General features: G+C 36.8%; 3 protein-coding genes across 4 annotated transcripts in view; 2 read left to right on the forward strand and 1 right to left on the reverse strand.

Moving 5' to 3' along the window:
- LOC127633722 (sphingomyelin synthase-related protein 1-like) overlaps nucleotides 1–9,093 on the reverse strand; it is a 27,869-nt gene extending 18,776 nt beyond the window's left edge. Inside the window, exon 1 of one of the 2 annotated variants that reach the window (XM_052113002.1) lies at nucleotides 9,008–9,093. The gene's annotated coding sequence lies outside the window, so the exon portion shown is untranslated. Of the gene's footprint in view, nucleotides 456–9,007 lie in introns of those variants that run through there. The other variant, XM_052113001.1, reaches the window with a different exon arrangement.
- On the forward strand, nucleotides 4,703–10,164 carry LOC127633738 (dual specificity protein phosphatase 13-like). Its single transcript, XM_052113021.1, has 3 exons — nucleotides 4,703–5,682; nucleotides 5,792–6,009; nucleotides 8,924–10,164. Exons 1-3 carry the CDS (start codon nucleotides 5,558–5,560, stop codon nucleotides 9,133–9,135), a joined length of 555 nt encoding a protein of 184 aa, XP_051968981.1. The 5' UTR covers nucleotides 4,703–5,557; the 3' UTR covers nucleotides 9,136–10,164.
- A 2,055-nt stretch (nucleotides 10,165–12,219) lies between these two features.
- On the forward strand, nucleotides 12,220–15,619 carry LOC127633138 (dual specificity phosphatase 29-like). The gene is given in 5 exon segments (XM_052112022.1): nucleotides 12,220–12,268; nucleotides 12,428–12,553; nucleotides 13,909–14,072; nucleotides 14,075–14,125; nucleotides 15,408–15,619. Coding segments are annotated over 4 exon segments (552 nt in total). The 5' UTR covers nucleotides 12,220–12,268; nucleotide 12,428.
- The last annotated feature ends 7,991 nt before the right edge of the window (nucleotides 15,620–23,610 follow it).

Consider the following 23,610-nt stretch of genomic DNA (forward strand, 5'->3'; position numbering starts at 1 on the left):
TTGCGCCCGGAGCCAGCTGGAAGTGCACGACTGAGCTGACAGCTATGTGTGTGTGTAAACACAGCAGCTGATGTCACTTCCGCTGCTCCACACACACACACACACACACTGACATCTGCTAGTGAACTGTGGAATTACACCATCATTCACTTTATTTATAGTGCAGGGGTTAAAGGGATACTGCAGCTTTTTGCACTCAATGAAAGTGGATGGTGAGTAGAGGTGAGCGATATGACCAAAAACAAATATCAGGATATGAATCATTTACATTTTATATCACGGAAACAAAATATAGTAATTAGTTTATATTAAGTAGCCATATATTGTAATGCCCATTTTTGGATTATCAAATCAGAGAGTTAAATATTTTATAAATGAAAACGACTTCCTCTAAAATAAATTTCTCCTTATTTGAAACTTGACAAACATATGCAAATAAAAATAAAATAAAAAAATAAAAAAAACTTGCCGATAAATAAACCTTATTTCGCCACAATTTATTCTGATATTACTGTAAAAAAAATAAATAAATAAAATAAAAAAAATTAGATACATATTAAGTAACCTAAAAATGTGCTTCATGTGGTAAATTAACCAGTTTTATATAAAATAATCAGATTATTTTTTGTTTTACATTTACACACTTTACTAAATTAAAGTAATATTTATGGGTTAGATATATATCTTTCAGGTAACAACTACATATTCACACTTTTTATCAGTGACAGTTTAATATTAAAAACATTTATTTTATTTGGAATAATTATTGTGCACAATAAGACCAGGAACTCTTATAAAAGTAATTAAATAGGGAAAAATTTTATTTCATGTTTCATGTTTTTTTTTTAGATAACCCAGAAAATGTGCTTCATATGGTAACATCTAAATTAACATAAAAAAACTTGACATTTACTCGACAAATGTGCTCCAATAAAAGTAATATTTATGGGTAATGAAGTAGAAATATATCCTTGAGTAACAAATGGATTTGACCATTTATTTCAGTGTTTTACATTTTGATAAATGCTTATTTTATTTACAAACATTTATTTTATTTGGATTTATTTTCATCCACAATAAGAGAAACTCATTTTCTTATGGGTTAGATCAAGTAGGAATAAATAACTGAGGTTACAAATACAGGTCCCCACTTTTACAGCGTATGTTGTTTATTAATATTATTTTAAACTTTCCTCAAGAAATTCAATGATTTTAGTTTAAAACCCCTTTATATTGTGTCTAGCTGTGTAAGATGTGTGACTTCCTTCATGGTGCTTAAAAGTAAAAAACAAAAAAACATTCAAAAGTAAAAGTTGGAGTGGTGGTGGTGGCGTAGTGGGCTAAAGCACATAACTGGTAATCAGAAGGTTGCTGGTTTGATCCCCACAGTCACCACCATTGTGTCCTTGAGCAAGGCACTTAACTCCAGGTTGCTCCGGGGGGATTGTCCCTGTAATAAGTGCACTGTAAGTCGCTAAAAAGGACTTAAATATTGATCTGTTTCTCAACCACACTTATCATGTCACTTCTGAAGACATGAATTAAACCACTGGAGTCGTATGGATTACGCCTATGTTTCCTATATGTGCTTTTTGGAGCTTCAAAGTTCTATTCACCATTCACTTCCATTGTATGGACCTACAGAGCTTAAACATTTTTCAAGACATCTTCATTTTTGTTCTGCTGCAGAAAGAAAGTCATACACATCTGGGATGGCATGAGGGTGTGTAAAATGATGAGATAATTTTCATTTTTGGGTGAGTGAACTATCCCTTTAACTTTTAATTCATACTAGATATTTAAGTTTCTGAAGTAAATGAATGTCAGTAGTACTTGCCTGTTAAAAATGTGCCACCACAATGCTATGGTGTTGTGGGTGGTGGCCAGGCATTGCTATGCAGTAGCTAGGGTGTTGCTAAGCAGTAGCTAGGGTGTTGCTATGCAGCAGCTAGGTTGTTGCTATTGCAGTAGCTAGGGTGTTGCTATTGCAGTAGCTAGGTTGTTGCTATTGCAGTAGCTAAGGTTTTGCTAAGCAGTAGCTAGGGTGTTGCTACGCAGTAGCTTGGATGTTGTTATTGCAGTAGCTAGGGTGTTGCTATTGCAGTAGCTAGGGTGTTGCTAAGCAGTAGCTAGGGTGTTGCTATGCAGAGTTTGTGTGTTGCTATTGCAGTAGCTAAGGTTTTGCTATGCAGTAGCTAGGGTGTTGTTATGCAGTAGCTAGGGTGTTGCTATTGCAGTAGCTAGAGTGTTGCTATTGCAGTAGCTAGGGTGTTGCTATTCAGTAGCTAGGGTGTTGCTATTGCAGTAGCTTGGGTGTTGCTATTGCAGTAGCTAGGGTGTTTCTATTGCAGTAGCTAGGGTGTTGCTATTGCAGTAGCTAAGGTTTTGCTATGCAGTAGCTAGGGTGTTGTTATGCAGTAGCTAGGGTGTTGCTATTGCAGTAGCTAAGGTTTTGCTAAGCAGTAGCTAGGGTGTTGCTACGCAGTAGCTTGGGTGTTGCTATTGCAGTAGTTAGGGTGTTGCTATTGCAGTAGCTAGGGTGTTGCTAAGCAGTAGCTAGGGTGTTGCTATTGCAGTAGCTAAGGTTTTGCTATGCAGTAGCTAGGGTGTTGTTATGCAGTAGCTAGGGTGTTGCTATTGCAGTAGCTAGGGTGTTGCTATTGCAGTAGCTAGGGTGTTGCTATTCAGTAGCTAGGGTGTTGCTATTGCAGTAGCTTGGGTGTTGCTATGCAGTAGCTATGGTGTTGCTATGGCAGTAGCTAGGGTGTTGCTATGCAGTAGCTAGGGTGTTGCTAGTGCAGTAGCTAGGGTGTTGCTATTGCAGTAGCTAGGGTGTTGCTATGGCAGTAGCTAGGGTGTTCCAGGTGATTTCAATGTAAATGTGAGTTTTTACCTGTTTTACACAAATAGGATCAGGTCAGGATGAATCATTTTAATCGGAATGTCATATTCCACAGGTCTGACTATGAGAAGCTGGTTTCATTTTAGATTACCAGCTGCACCTGCTCCTGTCACTTTAATAAACCTGCGCCTTCATGCTGGACAGCAACAGATACGGTATGACATGAACATAACGGCAGAGACAAAGAGAGAGAGCATCATGATGAGTATGTCTAATGGGTGAAGCTAGTCAAATATGTGACATGCGAGTCATAGGTGGTGTTTCAAAGCCTAGCAAGCTGCCTACCTACCTAGACAGCATTTGTGTCATCATATGCAGGTTTACATTTTTAAATGTACACATTATGACCAAAATGATAAAAAATCTGAGAACCATTAACAATTTCTCTTTTTTTATTGTACACCAAATTAAGCACTCAACAGATCGCGCTACAATTTCTCTAGAAGACTATTTTTCTAGGGCATCATAAATATATCCAGTAATCACTCTTAGGTGTAAGGTGGCATTTTAACCGCTGTGTATTTATGATCGTCAGGTCGGTTGCCAACGATAGGTTCTTTATGTGGAAGCTGGTCATCACTCACATCCTGAACGCCGCTCATGGAACGATGCACTGTCAGGGCAGTCATGAGTTTTACTGGTCAACAGTCGAGTACTACAGAGTCCCTGCAGATGATCCCAGGGTACCCACAGGATCCTCCAAATGAAATTCAAGACCTTTTTAATACCATTTCAAATGAAATTTAATGCCAACTTCGTACCCATTCCGACAGAAGTATGAGGGGAAAATGTCAAATTTTTATAAATTTTGAACCCTAGAAAATAATTATGTACAAGTAGGCTACTTGAGTTAAATAAAATATTTTATTTAAATTATCAGTTGTATTTAATACATATGCAACAGCGTAACACAGATTTGATTTGTAATAAACAAACAGATCATTCGCCATCGTTTAACAATCAATCAATCTGTCTTTTCTATCTATCTATCATTCTTCCTGTCTTTTCTATCTATCTATCTATCTATCTATCTATCTATCTATCTATCTTCCTGTTTTTTCTATCTATCTATCTATCTATCTATCTATCTATCTTCCTGTTTTTTCTATCTATCTATCTATCTATCTTCCTGTTTTTTCTATCTATCTGTCATCTATGACTATCTTTTCTATCTATCCATCTATCTGTCTGTCATCTATCTATCTTCCTGTCTTTTCTATCTATCTGCCTGCCTGTCTGTCTGTCATCTATCTATCTATCTGTCTGTCATCTATCTATCTATCTTCCTGTTTTTTCTATCTATCTATCTATCTATCTATCTATCTATCTATCTATCTATCTGTCTGTCATCTATCTATCTATCTTCCTGTTTTTTCTATCTATCTATCTATCTTCCTGTTTTTTCTATCTATCTATGACTATCTTTTCTATCTATCTATCTATCTGTCTGTCATCTATCTATCTATCTTCCTGTCTTTTCTATCTATCTGCCTGCCTGTCTGTCTGTCATCTATCTATCTATCTGTCTGTCATCTATCTATCTATCTATCTATCTATCTATCTTCCTGTTTTTTCTATCTATCTATCTATCTATCTATCTATCTATCTGTCTGTCATCTATCTATCTATCTTCCTGTTTTTTCTATCTATCTATCTTCCTGTTTTTTCTATCTATCATCTATCTATCTATCTATCATCTATCTGTCTGTCATCTATCTATCTTCCTGTCTTTTCTATCTATCTGCCTGTCTGTCTGTCATCTATCTATCTATCTATCTATCTATCTGTCTGTCATCTATCTATCTATCTATCTTCCTGTTTTTTCTATCTATCCATCTATCACTCTGTCTATCTGCCTGTCTGTCTGTCTATCATCTATCAATCTGTCCGTCCCACGTCTCGCTGTTTCTTCAATGTCTCAAGCAGGACCGGCAATGTTTTAGACACTGTGTCAAGTCAAGTTAAGAGCTTCAGGTTTTATAAACGCATGTGAAGACACCTTGCGCCGTGTCTAGACTGTTTTAAGCGCAGGTGTGAAAATGATTGAATGTTCTGAACAAGTTCAGATTCCAAAGAGGCGAGAGGCGTTTTTGTTTTTCTTCTTCTCTGGTGTGCCGAGGGGCCACCGTGTCTTGTATGTTGACTGTTATAATTCTGTTACGAATGTTGGCAACGATGCTAACATACAAATACAAAATACAGCATCAGAATATAAGCTCCAGGTAAAAGTAAATAAGACGGGAATACTATTACTATTGTATACAACAAATCCTCAAAGTAATAATAATAATACCAAACTGGACAACAATAAATAATTGTTGGTTTATAATGATAATAAATAACAACTGAATTCCAAAATGTTTCCTGGTGAAGTAGTCGGTTTTGCTTAATGATTTAAAATACATTTTATGTCATATTTTTGTAATGGGGGTTGCTTGGGGCTTCAGAACTCGTAAACCCACCCCTGACCGGAGTGTGTGAGTGTGCATACAGTATACAGTGCATACAGTGTACATCACGTCTCTGTGTGTAAGAATATCTGCACGCTAGGGCACTAAATAGGGTAACTGTCCATGGAAACAGCTGTTGTGACAGATCAGTCATAGAGCAACCAGTCAGGACTGGCGTATCACTATAAACACAAGGAGAGAAACTATGGCTGGTAAAAACTGCAGGAAAGAGTATCTGTCAGTGAAGGATCTAGAGAGAGTTTTGGACTCGTGCAAGTTAAATCTGCATCAAATCGATGAAGTTTGGCCAAACCTGTTTATCAGCAATGTGTGAGTATAATCTCTGTTCCGCTGCACTCCTAAATCAATGCATATTATGACATCACAGTCAGTGCATTATACAGACTTCTGATGGTGTAACTGTTATTGTTCTCACCAGAGGAATAGCACAGAACAGAAGCGTACTGCAGAAACTCGGTATCACTCATATTCTGAACGCCGCTCACTCCAAGAGAGGAAGCATCGGGGACCAAAACTACTACGGTACCAGCTTTGTTTACTGCGGTATACCCGCCGAAGACTCCACACACTTCGATTTGGACGTTTACTTTAAACCAGCAGCCGATTTCATTCATAAAGCCCTGAACACTCCTGATGGTAAGACACTAACACATGACATTCACACAGATGCACGTCGTTCATATCAGTAAACAGCTTGTGCAATACAGAATGGAAAAGTCATTTACAACGTTATTGAAATAAAATGGCCAACTTCTTTGTCTCGGTAAGGGTAATTTCATAACTAAGACTTTATGCATCCTAAATAAATGTAATAATAATAAATTACATTGCTATTTAATAATTAATTAATGAATTTATATTTACATATACAGTATATATATATTTTTAATATTAAAGAATATTATTAAATTAATAATAAATATGATAATTAATAATTGATACATATTATTAATCATATTTTGTATTAATTTAATAATGTGTATCAATTAATTCATAATTGACATATTATTAAATGATTAATAAATATAATAATTAATAATATGTATCAATTAATTGATAATTCATAACTGACATTAAATTAATAGTAAATATGATCATATGTATAAATTATTAATTATCATATTTATTATTAATTTAATAATATGTATCAATTAATAATTCATAACTGACATTATTAGATTAATAATCCATCCATCCATCCATCGTCAACCGCTTATCCTGTGTACAGGGTCGCGGGGGGCTGGAGCCTATCCCAGCTAACATTGGGCGAAAGGCGGGGGACACCCTGGTCAGGTCGCCAGTCCATCGCAGGGCATTAGATTAATAATAAATATGATAATTAAAAATATGTATTAATTATTAATTAATAATAAATATTATAATATGTATAAATTATTCATTATCATATTTATTATTAATTTAATATGTATCAATTAATTGATAATTCATAATTGACATATTTATTATTAATTTAATAATATGTATCAATTAATTAATAATTCATAATTGACATTTATTATTAATTTAATAATATGTATAAATTAATTAATAATTCATAATTGACATTTATTATTAATTTAATAATATGTATCAATTAATTAATAATTCATAATTGACATTATTAAATTAATAATAAATATGATCATTAATAATTGATACATATTAGCATATTAATTATTAATTTAATAATATGTATCATTTAACTGATAATTCATAATTGACATATTTATTATTAATTTAATAATATGTATCATTTAACTGATAATTCATAATTGACATATTTATTATTAATTTAATAATATGTATCAATTAATTAATACTTCATAATTGACATTATTAAATTAATAATAAATATGATAATTAAAAATATGTATTAATTATTAATTAATAATAAATATTATAATATGTATAAATTATTCATTATCATATTTATTATTAATTTAATATGTATCAATTAATTGATAATTCATAATTGACATATTTATTATTAATTTAATAATATGTATCAATTAATTAATAATTCATAATTGACATTTATTATTAATTTAATAATATGTATAAATTAATTAATAATTCATAATTGACATTTATTATTAATTTAATAATATGTATCAATTAATTAATAATTCATAATTGACATTATTAAATTAATAATAAATATGATCATTAATAATTGATACATATTAGCATATTAATTATTAATTTAATAATATGTATCAATTAATTAATAATTCATAATTGACATTTATTATTAATTTAATAATATGTATAAATTAATTAATAATTCATAATTGACATTATCAAATTAATAATAAATATGATAATTAAAAATATGTATTAATTATTAATTAATAATAAATATTATAATATGTATAAATTATTCATTATCATATTATTATTAATTTAATAATATGTATAATTTAATTGATAATTCATAATTGACATATTTATTATTAATTTAATAATATGTATCAATTAATTCATAATTGACATTATTAAATTAATAATAAATATGATCATTAATAATTGATACATATTATCATATTAATTATTAATTTAATAATATGTATCAATTAATTAATAATGAATACATATTATTAATTATGTATTATTAATTATCCTATTTATTATTAATTCAACAATGTGTCAATTATTAATATTCATTATAATGTATTAATTATTATTTAAAACAAATTATATTATTTAATATTTTAAATAATATTTTCACAAATGTTTCGTAATTTGTCAAAATTACAGCTTAATTTGCAATGACAACCAACAAAAATATTCTGCTGTTATTTCCCTTGATTTATTTGTTTTGTCTCATATTTCACACTCTTCACCGACACTTTTAAGTGGACTTAGTTATCAAGTACACTAACTTTTGAACAAACTTTATTAGGGGTAAATTGTTTGGTGAGCTGGAAATGATGCCACAACTGTGGGACAAAATTAATAACAATAATTTTCTTACAATTACAGAAGCGCTGAACCGCAAAATTCTTCCTACATTTTTTTCTCTATTCAAAAATTTAGTTTTTTCTCTCTTCAATTTTTTTTCTCTCTCTTCAAAAAAATGCATGTGGTACCAGCCTTGGCCACCAGGTGCCACTATCAGTAAACATGTAATGTTATGCTTTTAACGCCTTCTCTGCTGCTATATAGTGAATAATACATGTATTATTCATTTATTTATTTAAGGGTTTGCAAACCTTAATCAAGACAAAATCAGGTTACATATGTGTGGAATGGCATTCGTTGTCGTGTAACAACTACAGTCATTTTTTTGCTTGAAATTGTTGGTCTTTCTAAACCGAACGGGGATGTTTACTAATAGTGGCACCTGGTGGCCAAGGTTGGTACTGCATGCATTTTTATAAAAAAAAAAAAAAATAAAATAAAATTTGACTCAAGACTTTGGCTTGTATAGTAAGGAGTACACAGTGCACTGCAAAGTATTCACTAAGTAGTACGCTAGTATTCCACTGCAAAAACATCTAGAGTTTGTAATAAGATTGTTTGCTCATACTCATCTTCCTTTCCTACTAAGGAAAAATTCTGGTGCATTGCATCATGGGAATGAGTCGTTCCTCGTCACTGGTTTTGGCGTATCTGATGCTGTATCACGACATACCTCTACACACGGCCATCCGGCGTGTCATCCAGAAACGAGCCATCTACCCCAACAGGAACTTCCTGGCTCTGCTGTTAGATCTGGACCTACAGAGGAAGAGGAAACACAGAACATGTGTCCTGCTGTAAACAACGAAGAGCAAACGAATGAATGAATATTAAACGGCTGCTTTATATGATGAACGGTGATGATGAAGGTTGCTGGAATACGAAGAGTCTAGCTGAACAAGACGTCCTGCTGGTTAAGCTAGCTAAGACGCCTGGTGGGGACGCCAGCATACCATCATCCGAACACAACGCTGGTCTTTTAAACAGGATGCATTATAAATACTGTGAATTCTGACCACTGTAAAAGACATAAAAAGCACGTCATACACAAACACACGCATTCAAGCACATTTACAGAGCTTAGATGATCCAGAAACATATTTAGAGATCCGAAAATAACAAAGAATAGTGCATAAATGCACTCATACACAAACAACACGCTACCTCTCATGTAATGCACACAAACACTGGACCAAAACACGACAAACTCATGCAGACACACTGAAGAAAACGTGTCATTACATTAAATTATAAAACATCAAAGCAAGAGTCTCAAATGCAACTTCACTTTTATGAGCCAAGGCTCACGGGAATATTACGGGTTCAGCACGATTTAAGCTCAAATCAACATCATCACTTACAATGGAAGTCAATGGGGCAAATTTTTAGAGGGTTTTAAATGCAGAAATGTGACGCTTATAATTTTATAAAAGCACTTACGTTAATTCTGTTAAACGTGTGTATTATTTACGGTTGTTATAGGGTTTTGTTGTCATGGCAATAAAGTTGTAAAATTGGATATAACGATTTTATGCCAGTAAAATATTTTGTTTACGTCCTGTGTCTATACTTGTGAAACTGTGAGTATTTTAATGTTTACAGATTGACCCCCATTGACTTCCATTGTAAGTGTCTCACTAGAACACACATTTAAAGGAGGGGACGAGCCGAAATATATTTTTATGCTGATCAACATTGACACAAATGCTGTCGATTGAGCTGAACATGTACACTGTATATTCCTTTAAGTGTCCAAATATGTTTATACTGTATATGGCATATACTGTACATTAAATGCTTTATGTTAAGTTGTTATAAATGAGTGTTTCATGCTGTATAATTACTTTCGTCTGGTCTTAATTTGCACAGTTAATCAGTTCAGATCTTTTCGTCTGACGTCAGCAATCTCTCTCACTTTTCAGGGCATCCCCTCCATACATATACATTCATTAGATACACTTTTTACATCCCCACAGGTTATTTTGGTCCCCTTTCTGAATATCCTGTTTCACTTGGATATAAGTGAAATGCATGGGGCACAAACTTTAGCTTTGCATACCCACTCAGGAATGTGTAGTTGCCCCCCCCCACACACACACACACACACACACACACAAAGATCCCCCATTTAGCCTGAACAGACTGTAGGGGCAAGTGCTGTTAGCGAGCACCTATGAAGGCCAAAACGGTACACGAGGGGGTGGGTGGCCATCACCACACCCGACCGCCTTTGTCTCCCCAGTGGTGATGTTTTACACACAGCACCAGGTACTCATTTTAGGCAGAGGCGACCTAGGGGAGGCCCGGGACCGGTTCAGATAATCGTCACTGGTGTTGGCCATGAACAGGAATCGAACTCAGTTCGCCAGGTTTGTAGCGCAGCGCGCTAACTGCTACACTACCACTCCACACTAACACACACACACACACACACACACACAACAAATGGCGTGAGTTTGGAGTGTAATTCTCATCCAATGGCGTGAGTTTGGAGTGTAATTATCAACCAATGGCGTGAGTTTGGAGTGTAATTACCAACCAATGGCGTGAGTTTGGGGTGTAATTACCAACCAATGGCGTGAGTTTGGGGTGTAATTATCAACCAATGGCGCGAGTTTGGAGTGTAATTATCAACCAATGGCGCGAGTTTGGAGTGTAATTATCAACCAATGGCGCGAGTTTGGAGTGTAATTATCAACCAATGGCGCGAGTTTGGAGTGTAATTATCAACCAATGGCGCGAGTTTGGGGCGTAATTATCAACCAATGGCGCGAGTTTGGGGCGTAATTATCAACCAATGGCGCGAGTTTGGGGCGTAATCATCAACCAATGGCGCGAGTTTGGGGCGTAATCATCAACCAATGGCGCGAGTTTGGAGTGTAATCATCAACCAATGGCGCGAGTTTGGAGTGTAATCATCAACCAATGGCGCGAGTTTGGAGTGTAATCATCAACCAATGGCGCGAGTTTGGAGTGTAATTATCAACCAATGGCGCGAGTTTGGTGTGTAATCATCAACCAATGGCGCGAGTTTGGAGTGTAATTATCAACCAATGGCGCGAGTTTGGGGCGTAATTATCAACCAATGGCGCGAGTTTGGTGTGTAATTATCAACCAATGGCGTGAGTTTGGAGCGTAATTATCAACCAATGGCGTGAGTTTGGAGTGTAATTACCAACCAATGGCGTGAGTTTGGGGTGTAATTACCAACCAATGGCGTGAGTTTGGGGTGTAATTATCAACCAATGGCGCGAGTTTGGAGTGTAATCATCAACCAATGGCGCGAGTTTGGAGCGTAATCATCAACCAATGGTGCGAGTTTGGAGTGTAATTATCAACCAATGGCGCGAGTTTGGATTGTAATTATCAACCAGTGGCGCGAGTTTGGGGCGTAATCATCAACCAATGGCACGAGTTTGGAGCGTAATCATCAACCAATGGCGTGAGTTTGGGGTGGAATTATCAACCAATGGCGTGAGTTTGGGGTGGAATTATCAACCAATGGCAACATTTGCTGTGACACATTTATTTGTTGTTTGTAAATGGCTTTTACAACATGTTTTATCATGTTGATGACTTGGAAGAACCTATAAAATCTATAAACGCAACAGGACTCATTTGAAAAATTACAAGTTTGTTGTTTCTTTGTAATGTGTTGTGTTAGCATGAATACATGATTTACTTTTCAAACAACGCATGATCGCATACCAAAACACAACAACAACAGACTAATTTAACCTGCATTTTGATCTCAATGAACCCATTCTGACTCGATTCGTTCAAGGATTCTCAGCGGTCTGTTTCTATGAGTGATTCTTATCTATATTTACCACACTGACACACAGAATCCAAAATAGAGACACTTACACCTCCAGAGACATTCACACTGCACACGCCATCAGCCGATCTGGCAGGAAAATCAACTACACATCTCGTAAGTTTACTCAGAATAGAAAAGAAATAAAAGGAGTTTTATTACTCAACATTTCTACAAGCAGCTTTAACAGAACAGTGTATTGAGATGCAGAAATGTACTCATCTAACAAAGCCCAGGCTTGTGTAAGTAATGGTATATTCTGTGTGACGTTTAAAGAATGAGCAGAGAGGAAGTTGTATATGAGACTCCACCCATCTGTGACCTTATGACACTCCTGCTAAGGAACCGACGGGCCTCCGGCCCCTATAACGAGGTCTGGCCCGACATCTACATCAGTGATGCGTACGTATTATACTGTATGACCTACATTGAACGTCTTTCATTTTCTTGATTTTGTCCAGCAGTGTGTGTTGGACACTGAACCCAAAGTTGCTCCCAATGGCAGGCTAGCGCCTTGCATGCAGCTCTGCCGTCATTGGTGTATGAGTGTGTGTGTGTGTGTGTGTGTGTGTGTGTGTGTGAATGGGTGATTGGGACACAGTGTATACCCTGTAATTACAACTTAAATACTTCAAGTAACGGGAACATTGCTCAATCAAGTAAACCCAATGTCTCAAATGAAACTCTTTACATGATATGCTAGCTAGTGACAGGAAATGTTAGCATGCTAAATACATTCTGATGAAAAGCACTACCGAGTGCAACTTGGTCACTATGCTATAGTTAGCACAGCAGTTGCTTAATGGATAAAGCCATATGTGCATTACTCAACATGTATTGATCCTCAACCTAGACCAAAGCTCCACATTTCATTCACCAAACTACAACATAAATGTAAGCGTAGCATAGTTCTAGCGAGAAGACAAGCAGCTGTAAATCATCACACCATTAGCTAGGTAACTCCTAGCCAATCACATGTAAGACATTGCTTTATAAGTCTACTCACAGTCTGCTGTTTCAGTGTGCTAACACGGCAACCTCCTCCACCCCACCGCCACCAGTCGAGTCCCGTCCCGGATGGGGGTAGGCTCCTCGCCCCTGCCTCCTATAACCGGCAGGATATGACGGTTCTGAGTACAACTTCTTTGGACCACCAGACGGGCTTACGCCAAAGAGATATTACATTTTTCTGTTTTATATTCATCAAATAAATGTCACGTGCACGACAAATGGAGTAATTGACTCCCAAAAGAAAGAACCGATTATAAACACCTGAAACGAGTCCTTAGTAATTCCAGACTTACTTCCTGTACTAACCGACGTAATTTGGTAACAAAAAACCCGCCTCGTCTTCATTGGCTGCTCACGAACAGCTTTGACCTGCCCTCAAACACTACACCAAGCGGTAGACCAATCACAACAGACTTGGACATCTGACCAATCAGAGCAGAGTAGGCTCTCTAAAAGGAGGAGTTTAGAATGAATGCTTTAGAACGAGTTGTTTTTGACACTGGGGAAAAAAGGGAATGCTGCAATTTAAATAATGAGCAAAGTAAAGTGTTTTTTGACCTTGGATGCATGTAAATCTATTGTATGAGACCTTTAAAACAAAATTAGGTATGTTTTAAAACCACAATAGGAGCTCTTTAAGCCATTTCTTGGACTACACTGCTATGATAATGTCTTTTAATTGTCATTGAACATCTTTTAATTGCATTGAGGAAGTCATCTCTTGAATACTCTACTAATTCTCTCAGTTCAACAGCAAGGGACAAAGCACTGTTGCAGCGATTAGGAATATCACATGTCGTTAATGCTGCGCACGGACCTGCTCATATCGACACCGGAGCTGATTTCTACTCTGACATAGATGTACAGTATCATGGAGTTGAAGCACCAGACAACAGAGACTTTGACATCTCACCTTTTTCTACCCAACAGCCATTTTTATTTATAAAGCTGTGACCCAGCAAGGTAAGACTTACAGTACTGCATACTTCACAACTGAGAATGCATTAAATAGCTTGTGAATGCATCTGGGATATTTTGTTGATATTTTGTTTGATCCTGCAGAACTTCAATCAATTCCTCATGGAAAAAACCAAGTCGTGCTCCACCTATTTATCTTGTTTAATTTCCTGTTTCTCTTGGTAATGCAACAGAATACAGAAGTAAAATAGATCGCAACCAGAGTTAAAAATGTTCTTTAAAGGCTGGTACATACTTTACGCGAGTATGTGAAGGCAGACGCTTCTAGCTACAGGCATGCTCGATTTTGCGTGTTGTTCCAGTACACAAGTACGCATTCCATTCTTAACGTTGCCACAAGGGGCGCTGTAGTAAGATGTGTGTGAACTGTCCACTTCTTATGGCCATCAGCCATATCACCCTGTAGCTCAAGACTGGTTGCCTGCTGAAGCCAAGCAAGGTTGAGCCTGGCCAGTACCTGGATGGGAGACCTCCTGGGGAAACTAAGGTTGCTGATGTAAGAGGTATTTGGGAGTCCAGCTTGGGGTAGGCCCTAATGCCCCACTATAGTAATGGGGGACACTATACTGTAAAAAGGCACTGTCCTTCAGATGAGACGTTAAACTGAGGTCCTGACTCTCTGTAGTCATTAAAAATCCCACGACACTTCTCGAAAAGAGTAGGGGTGTAACCCCTGGCCAAATTCCCCCCATTGGCCCTTATCAATCATGGCTTCCAAATAATCTGCATCCACTAATTGGCTCTAAAACTCCACTCTCTCCTCTCCACCAATAGCTGGTGTGCGGTGAGCATACTGGCACACTATGGCTGTCATCAATGTCACTATGGCACATCATCAATGTGGATGCTGCACACTGATGGTGGTTGAGGAGAGTCCCGTTCACTGTGTAAAGCGCTTTAAATGTAGTGTCAGAATAGTGCTATATAAATGTAACATTCATTCATTCATTCACTTTTACGGCAAGTTTTCTCCAAGTCAACCACCGTCATGGTGGAGCAACAGTTTGAAGAGAATATTGCTAAGAAAATAAGTCAATATATTAATAACACATCCAGTTTAATGGCACAGACTTTTAAAGGAAACTCTACCACTCCTTTGAGCACTGAGGTTTGTTACTGCCACAGTAATGCAAGAACGCATGTTATCCATGTTCAACCGCGTTCGTACTTGTGTACACTTACTTGTGCAAGGTATGTTTCTTCTGGCCTAAGACGTTTTGTCAGTGTTTTAATGGTATGACTATCTGATGTTACATTTGTTTTTCAGAAGGGAAGGTCTTGGTTCACTGTGCCAGGGGAGTGAGTCGTTCAGCAACTCTAGTTTTGGCGTATCTGATGATCTATGAAAGACTTACTGTTGCTGAGGCGATTGAAATTGTTTGCACGCACCGGAACATTCTACCAAATGCTGGTTTCCTTCAACAACTCCGTCAGCTGGACACCACCCTCACCCTACAGAGGAAAGATGAACAACTATAGTATATAACTGGCCTTATTTTTTACATTTACATTTATGCATTTGGCAGACGCTTTTATCCAAAGTGACTTACAGTGCACTTATTACAGGGACAATCCCCCCGGAGCAACCTGGAGTTAAGTGCCTTGCTCAAGGATAATGGTGGTGACTGTGGGGATCGAACCAGCAACCTCCTGATTACCAGTTTACCAGTTATGTGCATTAGACAACTACACCACCATCACTCCATGCCATCAAAATCGACCCATTGATAAGCACCGCTAATCCTATTTTAGCAACAGTTGCCATCCTTTTGCTTTTTCTTTAATGAAAGTATATGAGAGTCATGAGTGTTTGGGTAGTTTTAAGCAGAATTTAATAGAACTTATCCAAATATATGGAGAAAAAGGTGTTGCCGGGTCACTTATAATAGTGACAAGAGGTGCCCATAGAGGATGCAAGTGGCATTTCCCCAATTTTTAATCTTTAAATAAAATTTGAGAAAAGCATGCTATGGATTGAAATATGTGACACTTAAATGTGCTCTGAGGTCATTTAAACAATAATGGCGGGATAATGCCAGGACTGTGAAATCAATGCAAAATTAACCAGATTTCGCTGCATTTGGAGACCGTAGATTGGTGGAATAAGTCAGTGTGCTTTAATAATTAATCTAACTAAGTTTGTTTTTAGTTAGTTATTTGATGCTATAAAAACAGTGCTGTGACATAATGATTGACAGCTGTGATTGACAGGTTCTCTGAGCGAAGTAGTCACTGAAGTCCCTTCGGAGGACTGAGGAGATTGGAGCTTTAAATTTAATATTTAATGCAGGGGTGTGTGCTTGCGATTGATTCAGCGAGAGTGAGGGCGGGGCCTTGATTTCGCGGCTTTACTTCCTGCTCACTACTGCGCAGGTCTGGTCCTGAAATCGCGAACTCATGCAGACTCAAGTCCCAAGATGTCAGCCCATATCGGGACACTGGCGGCTTCAGTTCTCACCAATGGAAAAGAGCTGAAGGGCGCCGGCCATCTTTTTACAGTCTATGCACAGAACTAGTAAGCAGAAGGTTGCCGGTTTGATCCCCACAGTCACCACCATTGTGTCCTTGAGCAAGGCAATTAACTGCAGGTTGCTCCGGGGGGATTGTCCCTGTTATAAGTGCACTGTAAGTCGCTTTGGATAAAAGCGTCTGCCAAATGCATAAATGTAAATAAATAGAGCTCTAAAACTAACCAAGAACACCCACCGTCAGTCAAACCAAAGCAGTCAACTCTCAACTACCCTTGACCCAAACCTGAACTGAAGAACACAGAGGACTAGAGATACTGAAGACTACTCCGAATTCAGGAGAAATCTGGTGTGTCAGACAACAATACAATGACTTCTCAGGATGATAAAACACCAGTCCTGATGGTTCTCATCTGAATGTCTGCCTTGGGGTTCACTCTCGAAAACTGTTTAAACACTGATGATGAGCTCTCAGAGGAAGTTTGTAGTGAAGAGGAATATGTCACACCAAACGGCTATAAACTTGTAAAACACCTCAACCAAGGCAGTGTGGGCTACGCACACATCAACGAGGTCTGGCCCAAAGTCTACATTGGAAACGAGTGAATACCGGACAAATCGCAATATGGGACGCATCCTTTTATCTTTAAATAAGGGACAGGTGGCAACCCTAACCATGCAACTCATGCACTACAGAAGTAAATCGGTAATATATATATATATATATATATATATATATATATATAGCTATTTAAATAGCGTTAGATTATCATAGAGAAAGTGAAATGTGATGAAAATATATGCAATTGAAACAGTTTTACACAATTTATTTTTTAGTTTTTTGTAGTCATAGTTTTACTCCTTTGACGAAAATGTCCTTTAAAATTAGTCAATATTTCATCATGTCAAATTTATTAATTTTAGTCAGGTTTACTGATGAAAATCACATATAACGTTTGTCAACAAAATAATGAAAATAACATATAATAGCAAAATGTTTTTGTTGATGTGCAAATTCGTCAAAAAAGTGCATTAAACTATAACAGACTAAACTTTTATCAAATATACAAACATTTAGAGAAAATACGGAGCCCCCGAAGTGACCTGTGCAAAAAAAAAATCTAAGAGAATTTCGCGTGCGACGAGAAACTTTCGCGTCGCGACGAAACTTTCAGCGTCGCGACGAGATACTTTCAGCGTCGCACGAGATACTTTCGCGCGCGCGAGAAACTATGGCGTCGCGCACGAGATACTTCGCGTCGCACGAGAAACTATCGCGTCGCGACGAGAACTTCGCGTCGCGCACGAGAAACTATCGCGCACGACGAGATACTTCACGTCGCACGAGAAACTATCAGCGTCGCACGAGATACTTTCGCGTCGCACGCGTTACAGTTTCCGTGTGTGTATAGCTCTTTTCCGATTAGCGTCATTGCCATCATTCATTTACTCAAAGATACTGAGAGCATGGATGCGCATGAATTTATAGAGATATATTTTAAACTTGGCCTTCAATACAAAGACATTACTGTCTATGACATTTGTAATACTGTCATGGCTGAGACACGCTTTGATCTGCCAAAGGACACTAATCAAGCAATAGACTTGTACTTGTACTTGCATTTAACACGAGAACTACCGGAATTATATAACTAGCCTACTAGAATGGCCATAGTGGTCATTCTGACCGTTCATACTAGACTGGACCAAATGTCATGTCATATTTACATTCGAAACTTCTATTGAGGTTTTAGAATGAAGCTTCTAATGTCTGTCGTCATATTTTATATCGTCATCACCCTAAAAATGTATTGAATAAAATAGAATAATATGGATCAAATGGAGCTAAGCTTAACGCAGATAGTCCTACATAATACTGATCTTTTTTGTAATATATAATAGTGCTAGACTATACACAAACATAGGCCTATATATATTATATATTAGCTGCTAGACTGCCCCGAGGAAGGTGGCCTACCGCTTTGTGTACAGCAAGTTTTTTCACTGGAATCAAAATCCATGAATAAATGAATCTGTTATATTAATAATAAACACCAGGACACTAAATTTTAATTCTAATGAATGTGAAAATGTATTAGTTCATCGACAACCACAGAACTTGCTATTGTAGCTGATTGATACAAATTTGATTATTTATATTCTATTATTTTCTTTGTAAAATAAAAACAAATCAATGCAATAGCTTATAAAAACATCACCAATGTGTATTTCAATGCATAGTAAAAACCTTAGACATGTATGAATCACATATAGGCCAAACCCAAAATGGCCAAAACAGTTAATAAAGAATATGAACATTCAGCTAAACTGTGGGAAAACTGATTTAGAAAGCAATATTTGTTTTACTGTGAGCAAAAAATATCATGCTGTAAAACTATAATGAAAATATTATGCTGTAAAATCATTATGAACGAATTCTCCTAAAAGTGGGCTCACTTGAACAAAAAAGGGGCCCCCATTTTAGGAGAATAATTTAATATAAATAATCAAATTTGTATCTGTAATCAGCTACAATAGCAAGTTCTGTGGTTGTCGATGAACTAATACATTTTCACATTCATTAGAATTAAAATTTCGTGTCCTGGTGTTTATTATTAATATAACAGATTCATTTATTCATGGATTTTGATTCCAGTGGTGGCTGCATAGGATTGTTTCCAATTTCCAATAAATCCAGAGCGTTGTAAAGTCCAAAAGTCAACATGTTTTGAAAAAGGATAGATGTAATAATTTCCAAAATTCACAACATGTTTTTATCTAACTGAAATATTCCTACTCAATCCATGTTTGTTGGCGTTTAGACTTTCAAAACCCTTTTCACTGTGGTGGAAAAAAACTTGCTGTACACAAAGCGAGGCACGCACCTTCCGGGCAGTCTAGCTAATATATAATATATATAGGCCTATGTATGTGTATAGTCTAGCACTATTATATATTACAAAAAAGATCAGTATTATGTAGGACTATCTCATGCTCAGCTTAGCTCCATTTGATCCATATTATTCTATTTTATTCAATACATTTTAGGGTGATGACGATATACAATATGACGACAGACATTAGAAGCTTCATTCTAAAACCTCAATAGAAGTTTCGAATGTAAATATGACATGACATTTGGTACAGTCTAACGGTCAGAATGACCACTATGGCCATTCTAGTAGTTATATAATCCGTAGTTCTCGTGTTAAATGCAAGTACAAGTACAAGTCTATTGCTTGATTAGTGTCCTTTGGCAGATCAAAGCGTGTCTCAGCCATGACAGTATTACAAATGTCATAGACAGTAATGTCTTTGTATTGAAGGCCAAGTTTAAAATATATCTCTATAAATTCATGCGCATCCATGCTCTCAGTATCTTTGAGTAAATGAATGATGGCAATGACGCTAATCGAAAAGAGCTATACACACACGGAATTGTAACGCGTGCGACGCTGAAAGTATCTCGCGGCGACGCTGAGTAGCTGCATGCGACGCCGAAGTATCTCGTGCGCGACGCTGAAGCTGCGTGCGACGCTGAAGCTTCTCGTGCGACGCGATAGCTGCAGCGCGACGCGAAAGTATCTCGTGCGCACGCGAGTATCTCGTGCGACGCGATAGTTTCGTGCGCGACGCTGAAAGTTTCGCGCACGACGCGATAGTTTCTCGTGCGCACGCGAAATTCTCTTAGATTTATTTTTTGCACAGGTCACTTCGGGGGCTCCGTAAGAAAAAGACTATAAGCATTTTATAATTTAAATGTGTATCTCTCTCTCTCTCTCTCTCTCTCTCTCTACACACACACACACACACACACACACACACACACACACACACATAATTGCATATGATCCTGTGTCTGTTTGCTGATGGTGGCATGCATCAGATGTGCAGGATACTTCTTCGCGGACGTGTTAAGAAATCAAAACATCCCCATCTTTAGACAATAACAGATACCAGCCAGCCCCTTCCACAATTAATCAATTAATTACATAACTAGTTTCTTTCCTATACATTTCCACGTCACCAACATCTTAAAAGTAATATTGCGGGTTCAATACAAGTTATGCTGAATCAGAAGAAATGTGGCATAATCTTGATTACCGCAAAAATTAAAGTCACTTACAATGGAAGTATATGGGGTCAATCCGTAAACGTAAAAAACACTCACTGTTTCAAATGTCAGTCCACTGTCGGCCATCTTTGGAACGATCCCGGGAGGATATTTCCAGTCATGCCGGTGCAGCGCTTATCTACTTGAATGGGGAAAGACCAACATCTAAAAAAACGGTTGGTCAACATGGCGATCAAAGAACATATTTCAAATCAACAGTAAAATCGGACAGTACTAGTATCATAAATTGTGCTTCTTTACCTCATTTTACACTAAAAAACGCAATTTTCCCGGCTTGTATAGCTAATGCGCATGCACGTTCTAGAGTTGATTGACAGGTGGAGTCTGTATCTAAAATCTGATTGGCTCTTTTAACTGTAAGGCGGGAATTCCTCTCAACGTCCATTGGGCGTTCCAGTTATAATCTCTGGACATAATCAAAATGTGGGTTAACGTTATTTAGTGTGATATAATCGCCACTAATATTTTGTCTGTAAAGTTACATCCAATTTTACAATCTTGTTGCCATGACCAGTGTTGGGTAAGTTACTCTAAAAACGACTACTTACTAACTACTAATTACATCTACAGTGTAATTAGATGTAATAATTACTCTGTCTGAAAAGTAATTGCATTACTTAATACTAGTTACTTTCTAAAACCCCGATCAACCTCAACCAGATGAAAAATACAAGGATATATATGAAACTGTTCTTTGAATTCTTTAAAATAAATAATATAAATTCACATAAATTATTCTTAAACTGGACAAAGAATTTAAAGGGGCAGCATTAAATTAATAAATACATTTTAACATCAGAAGTTAAATTTCGATTTTAAATTCACTATTATTTTATATAGAAATGCTCTATAGTCTATACAGTATTTAATGCAATTTCATCAGAAGTAACTGTAATTAAATCACTGAAAAATTAAGAGTAATCCATTACTTTACTGTAATTAAATGACTTTTTTCTTTAAAAAAGTAATTAATTACTTAGTAATGCATTATACCCAACAATGGCCATGACGACATGCCGATAAACCCACGGAGCTGTAAAATACCGGGCAAACCTTGTAATCTGGTTAACACTTTTAAATAACTAATTTTAACAAACGTATTTAAAGTTTAATTAGTAAAAGTGTGTTTTAATGTTTATGAACTGGCCCCAATCACTTACATTTTAAGTGCCTCACTGTAGATAACCACGATTAAAATAATAATAATATTAATAATAAAAAATAAAAATAAACAAGTAATGAGTTGACATTATTTCCTGCTGGAATCAACATTATGTCAACACTGCTGTCGATAAGCATAACTTGTGTTGAATCCGGAATATTCCTTTCATATACTGGATACAGTTTTAAATGCAATTGTAGATAGATGGATATGCTATCATTTATTTTCTTTTATCAAAATAATATTTTAAATAATTTCACTTCTTTGTGAAAATTACTATATGCACTAACATCTAAAATGACAAACCAGCAATTTCTAAAGAAATATTCCAGGTGTTTCTATTCACTAAAACAAGTTCTACTAGCAAAAATGTTTTAATTGGCAATCACTTTCTATTCAAGAACTGGCAGCATTTCTATCAGGAAGACTCGCAGACTTGAGCGAGATTGAAGATGACATTTATTTGATGAATATAAAACAGAAATGTAATGTCTCTCTTTGGCGTAAGCGCCGTCTGGCGGTCCGAAGAAGTTGTACTCGGAACCGTCATATCCTGCTGGAGATAGGAGGCAGGCCGAGGAGCCTACCCCCGTGCAGGACGGGACTCAACAGGTGATGGTGGGGTGGAGGAGGCTGCAGTGTTAGCACACTGTAACAGCAATGTGATAGATTGTGAGCAGACTTAAAGCAATGGCTACATGTGATTGGCTAGGAATTACCCCGCTATTGGTGCGATGATGTGCAGCTGCTAGTCTTCCCGCTAGAACTACGCTGCGCTTACATTTCTGGTGGGAAACCAACAGCACAAATGGGGTGAATGCAGGTAAAGTGGGACAACTGGTAACTAGTACATCATTATGTGTTTATTCTTCCATTCTTTCAGCATGAAGTTCATTCTAATCTAGTATGGGATGGCAATGACGTCACCATTTGTGTCATTCAACCGATTAGCATTGCAATGAATGAATTCTGTGATGTCCTGCGGTAGGCTATTTGCCGTCACAAACGTAGGAACATTTGTTGCAACTATATTTTGGTGGAACATCTGCCATATTGCATTTCTCATTTGTTTGTCCTTGTTAAAAACTTAAACGGCACATAATGCATATTAAAACGGGCCTTTTAAAGAAAAATAAATAAATATACTCCCACGCAGATGATATAGTTGCTTATTAGTTCTTTTATTATGACAAGGCACAAAGGTCTTACAGGCTGTCTGTTGAGACAAACACGTTATTTACATTAAAACTACTGGTTCTCCTCAATATTATAAAAGGAAAATATATGCAAAGAGCATACTTTCACTCATATAAATATTCTTGAGTGTACAATCTGTAGTGTATCTAGCACAGTGAATCTTTAGTGGAAATACGTGGATAGCAGTGCGAGTATGTGTGTTGTTGTGGTTATATAATGATTTGGTTTGCATAGTTCACAGGTACACATGAAGCACCAAGTCGTGGGTTTGATTACCTCTTCAATTCAGTTTGGAGTGTCATCCCAGAATGACAGGGAAGGATTATGACTTGCAAAGGCCATCCAAATTATGCTATTTATCTCCAAGGGCCCCGCTCCACCCAAAAGTTGTTGAGTGGGGGGTGGGTCACCAAACTAGCTCGTGCAGCCTTAAAGCCCAGGGCACCCCTGGGCAGTCAAGGGCCCCTGGGCACTGGCCCCATTGGCCCAGCCGGTAATCCGTCCCTGT

This window comes from Xyrauchen texanus, chromosome 40 (assembly GCF_025860055.1).
Source record: "Xyrauchen texanus isolate HMW12.3.18 chromosome 40, RBS_HiC_50CHRs, whole genome shotgun sequence".
Taxonomy (NCBI): Eukaryota; Metazoa; Chordata; class Actinopteri; order Cypriniformes; family Catostomidae; genus Xyrauchen; species Xyrauchen texanus.